General features: G+C 44.8%; 1 protein-coding gene across 1 annotated transcript in view; it reads left to right on the forward strand.

The window, feature by feature from the left end:
* The window catches only part of LOC134351230 (pyroglutamylated RF-amide peptide receptor), a 65,281-nt gene extending 58,722 nt beyond the window's left edge, over window positions 1–6,559 (forward strand). Inside the window, exons 5-6 of the mRNA XM_063057335.1 lie at window positions 2,710–2,807; window positions 6,204–6,559. Of these exons, the coding sequence (XP_062913405.1) occupies window positions 2,710–2,807; window positions 6,204–6,559 (454 nt within the window). The remainder of the gene's footprint in view (window positions 1–2,709; window positions 2,808–6,203) is intronic.
* The last annotated feature ends 463 nt before the right edge of the window (window positions 6,560–7,022 follow it).

Raw genomic sequence — 7,022 nt, forward strand, 5'->3', positions numbered from 1 at the left:
CTGCAACATTCAAGTACCTCTAAAGAGTGAGACAGGTCCAAAAAACCAGCTGAGTGGGAAGAACAAGATCAGTACATTCGCCCTATTAGTCATCAGATACCCAGCTGCAATATTGTGCTGGTCAAGGAATGAACTGGGAGGCGCTGATATCAAGAACCGAAAACTACTAACAATACATGGAGGATTCCATCCAAAGTCCAACGGTGAGTGACTGTACACCTGCTGGAATAAAGGTGGATGGGGACTTGGAAGTGTCAAGGCCACAGTCCTGGAAGAAATGCGAAACATCCATGAGTACATCAGGAAGATGGCCCCTGAGGCTGACCTGCTAGAGAATACCTCAGGCAGCAGGCAGGGGACATGGAGAGGCAGAGCCAGAGGCCACGGCAGGACAGGCCACTGTATGAGATGTACTATCGCCAGGTGGTTGCCATAACAGTCTTACCAATGGCTGAAATGGCAGGGCTGAGGGACAGCGCAGAGCTGCTGCACAAGAACCAGGTGCTGAGCTCAAGAGCAATAGAGGCAGGGGCCTGTCCCACCAGGCAAGACCCAAGATGCAGACTGTGCAAGGAATCTGCTGAAACCATCCAGCACATAGTAGCAGGGTGCAAGATGCAGGCAGGGACAGCACAACCAAGTTGCAGGAATTGTGTACAGTAACATCCGTGTTGAGTATGGATTGGGCACTCCCAAGTCCAAATGGGAAACACCCAAGAAGGTAGTGGGGAATGACAGGGCCAAGGTCCTGTGGGATTTCCCAATACAGACTGATAAGCAGGTACTGGCCAACCAACCAGACAGAGCAATACTGGATAAGGAACAGAAGAAGGCAATAGAAATAAATGTGGCAATCCCAAATGGCAGCAACATCAGGAAGAAAGAACATGAAAAGCTGGAGAAATACGGGGCTTGAAAGAGCAGATAGAAAGGATGTGGAAGGTTAAAGTCGGAGTAATCCTGGTGGTGACAGAAGCATTTGGAGCTGTGACACCTGGACTGGGAGAGTGGCTCCAACAAATCCCGGGAACAATGCCTGAAATCTCAGTCCAGAAGAGTGCACTACTAGGAACAGCAAGGAAACTGCAGCAAACCTCAAGCACGCAGGCCTCAGGTAGAGGACCGGAGATTGAGGCAAAAATACTCATACACACTACCTATAAGGGGTGAGAGAAAAATATAGCTAGGGTGCCTAGGTCATTTGTAGGGTACTGTGTTTGTCAGTGTGGAGCGGACAGCAGGTTTATCAATACACACCACCCATAAGAGCTGAGAAAAAATATTTTGCGTATATATACATTTACTGTAATTCAGTTTTGTTCTACTATTACGTATTGCTGCAAAGTCGACAAATTTCATGACATATGCCGGTGACATGAAACCTGATTCTGATTCTGAGAAACAGCAAGGTAACAGGTCCTTCTGGCCCAATGAGTCCACTCTGTCCAACTGATCTACTATCTGAATGTCTTTGGGATGTGGGAGGAAACTGGAACACCTGGTTACAGTGTCAAACCCACATAGTCACGAGGAGAACATATAAGCCACTTGCAGCCAGCAGCAGGAATTGAACCCAGGTCACTGACACTGTAATAGTGTAACACTAACTGCTACACTGTTGTGCCACCCCATATCGGTTTGAAAATTAATATGTACAATTTTTAGAACCATTCAGCCAACAATGGTGTGTTGACAATAGACAATAGGTGCAGGAGTAGGCCATTCAGCCCTTTGAGCCAGCACCACCATTCACTGTGATCATGGCTGATCATCCACAATCAGTACCCTTTTCCTGCCTTCTCCCCATATCCCTTCACTCCGCCATCTTTAAAAGCTCCATCTAACTCTTTTTTGAAAGAATCCAGAGAATTGGCCTCCACTGCCTGTTCTGGCAGAGCATTCCACAGATCGACAACCCTCTGTGTGAAAAAGTTTTTCCTCAACTCTGTTCTAAATTGTCTTCCCCTTATTCTTAAACTGTGGCCTCTAGTTCTGGACTCCCCCAACATCGGGAACATGTTTCCTGCCTCTAGCGTGTCCAATCCCTTAATAATCTTATGTTTCAATCAGATCTCCTCTTATCCTTCTAAATTCCAGAGTATACAACCCCACTGACCTTTTAACCTACTCAGTATACCCCTTCCCTTTCATATTGCTTTTCATTTTGAGGGGGAATCCTTCACTACATTTAATGCCCTTTAATTGTCATGGACCTCCAAGCGGACCACAACCTTGACTTCTTGTGTTCCTCAATGACCCGGAGAGCTACGCTGGCTGGAGTCAGAGCTTTATGCTTTGGCTCTTAGTAGGGTCGCCCGTGCCAAACAGGTCAAAGGGTAGAAACCAGACTAAGAGTGGTCCAGCGGTCCTGGGGTTCAGGGGTTCAGCTCAGGGATAGCAACCCTGAATGGTCAAACAAAACGGTTATGGAAACAGCATTGAAGATTCCTTCCGCATCTGAGTGTGACGGTAATCCTGAGCCTCCACCCAGGACTTGCATGGCTAACAGTGGTGAAGCAATGATAAAGCCCTGAACACAGCCAACACCAAGAGGTCAGACAGTGATGGAGGCATAAAGGGTAGTAAGTAATTATCATGAAACAGAAAACACTGGGATTACTTAGCCAGTCAGGCAGTGTCTGTGCGGAGAGGAATAGAGTCAATGTCTCAGGTTATTGAACTGTGAAAGTTGTTTATTGTTGTCCACAGAAGGAAGAAGCACGCAGTGAAGAAGATGGTGGCTGTGGTGATCGTGTTTGCTGTTTGCTGGGCTCCATTCCACCTCGTCATCATGCTCTCGGATTACGGTAATATGTTCAAGAGGTGGCAAGTTCTCTTTGGTGGCTTTGGGTGGCAAAGGCTTCGAAATGGTGCCATGGAAGAGTCAGATAGTGGAGTGATCTGTAAGTGTCATCAGAGAAACATTCCTGGATGTCTTTGTAGATTTGTGTTTCTAGATCATCAAGACAAGGATCTTTAAAAGAAAGCTCTTGCATTAATTTTGTTATATAAAATGTTGGTGAGGCTTAATTTGGAGTATTGTGTGCAGTAATGGTCACCTGCTTACAGGAAAGATATCAATAAGATTGAAAGAGTGCAAAGAATATTTACAAGGATGTTGCCAGGACTTGAGGATCTAAGTTATAGGAAACATTGAATAGGTTAGGTCTTTATTCCCTGGAGCGAAGGAGAATGAGGGGGAACTTGATAGAGGTATACAAAATTATTAGGGCAACATTATGCAAACAGGCTTTTTCCACTGATATCGGGTGAGACTAGAACTAGAGGTCATAGATTAAAGGAAAACAATGAAATATTTACAGGGAACATCTCTGAGGGTGGTGACAGTGTGGAACAAGCTGTCAGTGGAAATGGTGGATGCATGTTTGATTGCAACATTTAAGAGAAGCATAGGTACAGCACTTATAGAAAAAGGATTCAACCCCCTTGGAAGTCTTCATTTTTTAATTGTTTTACAACACTGAATCGCAGTAGATTTAATTTGGCTTTTTTGACACTAATCAACAGAGAAAGACACTTTAATGTCAAAGTGAAAACAGATCTCTACAAAGTAATCTAAAGTAATCACAAATATAAAACACAAAATAATTGTATAAGTATTCATCCCCTTCAAATAAGTATTTAGTAGATGCACCTTTGGCAGCAATTACAGCCATACCTACAGCATAGATTCAATGCAGAAGTATAAATTGGCCTTGAGTCTGTGTGGATATGTCTCTATCAGCTTTGCACATCTGGACACTGCAATTCTTTTCCCCATTCTTCTTTACAAAATTGCTCAAGTTCTGTCAGATTATAAGTGAACAGCCCTTTTCAAGTCCAGCAACAAATTCTCAATTTGATTGATGTCTGGACTCTGATTTGGCCACTCCAGGACACTATCTTTGTTGTTTTTAAGCTATTCCTGTGTAGCTTTGGCTTTATGCTTAGGGTCATTGTCTTGCTGGAAAACAAATCTCCCAAGTTGCAGTTCTCTTGCAGACAGTATCAGGTTTACCTCCAGGATTTCCCTGTATTTTGCTGCATTCATTTTATCCTCTACCTTCACAAGCCTACCAGGGCCTGCTGCAGTGAAGTATCTCCACAGCGTGATGCAGCCACCACCATGTTTCACAGTAGAGATGGTGTGTTTTTGATGTGCAGTGTTTCACTTGTGCCAAACATGGTATTTAATCAGATGACCAAAATTCTCAATTTTGGTTTCATTAGACCATAGAACCTTCCAACTGACTTCAGAGTCTCCCACATGCCTTCTGGCAAATTCTAGCTGAGACTTCATGTGAGTTCTTTTTTCCAACAGTGGCTTTCTCTTTGCCACTCTCCCATAAAGTTATGACCTGTCAAGCACCCAGGCAACAGTTGTTGTATGTGCAGACTCTCCCAACTCAGCCACTGAAGCTTGTAACTCCTGCAGAGGTGGCCTCCATCACTCGACACCTTCTTGCACGGTCACTCAATTTGTGAGGACGGCCTGCTCTAGGCAGATTAACAGTTGTGCCATATTCTTTCCACTTGATGATTGACTTAACTGTACTCCAAGTGATACTCAGTGACTTGGAAATTTTCTTGTATCCATCTCCCAACTTGTGCTTTTCATAACCTTCTCGCAGAGTTCCTTGATGCGTTCTTTTGTCTTCATGGTGTAGTTTTTACCAGGATACTGACTCACCAGCAGTTGGACCTTCCAGATACAGGTGTATTTTTACTACAATCAATTGAAACACCTTGACTGCACACAAGTGATCTCCATTTAACTAATTCTGTGACTTCTAAAACCAATTGGCTGCACCAGTGATGATTTGGTGTGTCATATTAAAGGGGGTGAAGACTTGAGCAATCAATTATTTTGTCTTTTACATGTGTAATCAATTTAGATCACTTTGTAGAGATCTGTTTTCACTTTGACATGAAAGTCTTTTTCTGTTGATCACTGTCCAAAAAGCCAAGTTAAATCCATTGTGATTCAATGTTGTAAAACAATAAAATATGAAAACTTCCAAGGGAGGGGTGAATACTTTTTATCAGCACTGTACGTAGATGGGAAAGGTGTGGAGGGCTATGGTCCCAGTGCAGGTCGATGAGACTAGCTCAAATGGACTATAAACAGAAGAGATTCTGTAGATACTGGAAATTCAGAGTAACATATACAAAATTCTGGAGGAAATCAGCCCAATGAAGGGTCTCAACCCAAAACGACGACTATAGAAGCTGTCTGACCTGCTGAGTTCCTCCTACTTTTTTTATGTGTTACTCTGGCTTAGATGGGAATCTTGGTCAGAATGGACCAGTTGGGCTGAAGGGCCTGTTTCTATGCAGCATGGGTCTATAACTATGATCCAAAACAACTTCTTTGGCTATCAGCCCTTCCGATTTAGTTCAGCATCAGTTTTGTATAATGTAGTCCCGAAATAGTGCTCTGGGACACATTGCTACATTTTAACCTATAACCGCAGCTTTCGAGCATTTATGTGTTTAGTCGGTAGTGTTGGCAATCAGTCAGTAAAGAATGGTTTGACTATATTCAGTGTCTACCTTATTAGATACAGTTCTACACCTTTTTAATGTAAATATCTAATCAGCCAGTCATGTGGCAGCAACTCCGTGCATAAAGGCATGCAGACATGGTCCAGAGGTTCCGTTTTTGTTCAGACCAAACATCAGAATGGGGGATGAAGTGTGACCTAAGTGACTTTGACTGCGGGATGATTGTTGGTGCCAGATGGGGTGATTTGATTATCTTAGAAACTGCTGACCTTCTGGGGTTTTCACACAGTACGGTCTCTAGAGTTTAAAGAGAATGGTGCGGAAATTTTTCGTTTAAAATTCCAGTGAGCGGCAGCTGTGAGAGGAAATGCCTTGTAAATGAGAGAAGTCAGAGGAGAATGGCCAGACTGGTTCAAGCTGACAGGAAGGTGACAGTAACTCAAATAACCATGTGTCACAACAGTGGTGTGTAGAAGAGCATCTCTGAATGCACAACATGTCAAAGCTTGAAGTGGATGGGCTGTAGCAGCAGAAGACCATGAATATACACTGTGGTGATGTTATAAGGCATAGGAGGTAACTAATAAAGTGGCTGCTGAGTGCAATTCTCTCTTTAAAGGAAGTGGTTACATGCATTTGGCGGGGTTTGTGAGAAGCATTCGATCCACTACGTAGTCTAAACAATCTTCTCCTTTCAGGTAAGCTGCAGCTGGACGCAGAGAAGGAGACCATTCTGTTCGCCTCAGTGCAGCTCCTGGGTTTCAGTAACTCAACCTGCAACCCCATCATCTACATGGCCCTGAGGGAAAACGTGAAGGGTTTCCCTAGAACCCTGCGCTGCCAGAGGATGAGGAGGAGACGGAGAACCTCGGGCGAGAGGGCGGAGCAAAATGCCTCCCGGTCCCGCATCGACACTCTGCCCTTACAGCCACGCCCAGCGTGGGCGAGCAAGTCAAGCCCAGGTGACCACTTCTCACAGGTTCACCTGCTCGAGGCCTCAGAGCAGCGCAAGAGCATTCTCGCACTGACTGTCATGGATCCCATCAACCCTTGATTCCCTCGGGCTGAACAAGGTGGCCCTGCCAAAACAAGTTGTGCACGGGCTGCCTTGTGCGATGTGTTTTCATTGCCACTACAAGGCAGGGCTCTGCTCTCACCTTGTTGTGGGAGAGTGCCGAGCACCTGTCATTTTCCATCCATCATTCACTGTGCACCTGAAGGGGATCTGCTACATTCAGAGGGTGGAGTGGGTATGGAATGAGTTGTCAGTAGCGGTGTAGATGCAGGTTTGATTTCAACATGTAAGAGAATTTTGGATAGGTAACTGGATGGAAGGCTATGGTCCAGGTGTGGGTTAGTCTGTAAGACCATAAGATTTAGGAGCAGAAGTAGGCCATTCGGCCCATCGAGTCTGCTCCGCCATTCAGTCATGGGCTGATCCACTTCATCCACTCATCCTCACTCCCCTGCTTTCAGCCCATACCCTTTGATGCCCTGGCATGATGGGAATAGGCAGA

This window comes from Mobula hypostoma, chromosome 8 (genome assembly GCF_963921235.1).
Source record: "Mobula hypostoma chromosome 8, sMobHyp1.1, whole genome shotgun sequence".
Classification (NCBI taxonomy): Eukaryota; Metazoa; Chordata; class Chondrichthyes; order Myliobatiformes; family Myliobatidae; genus Mobula; species Mobula hypostoma.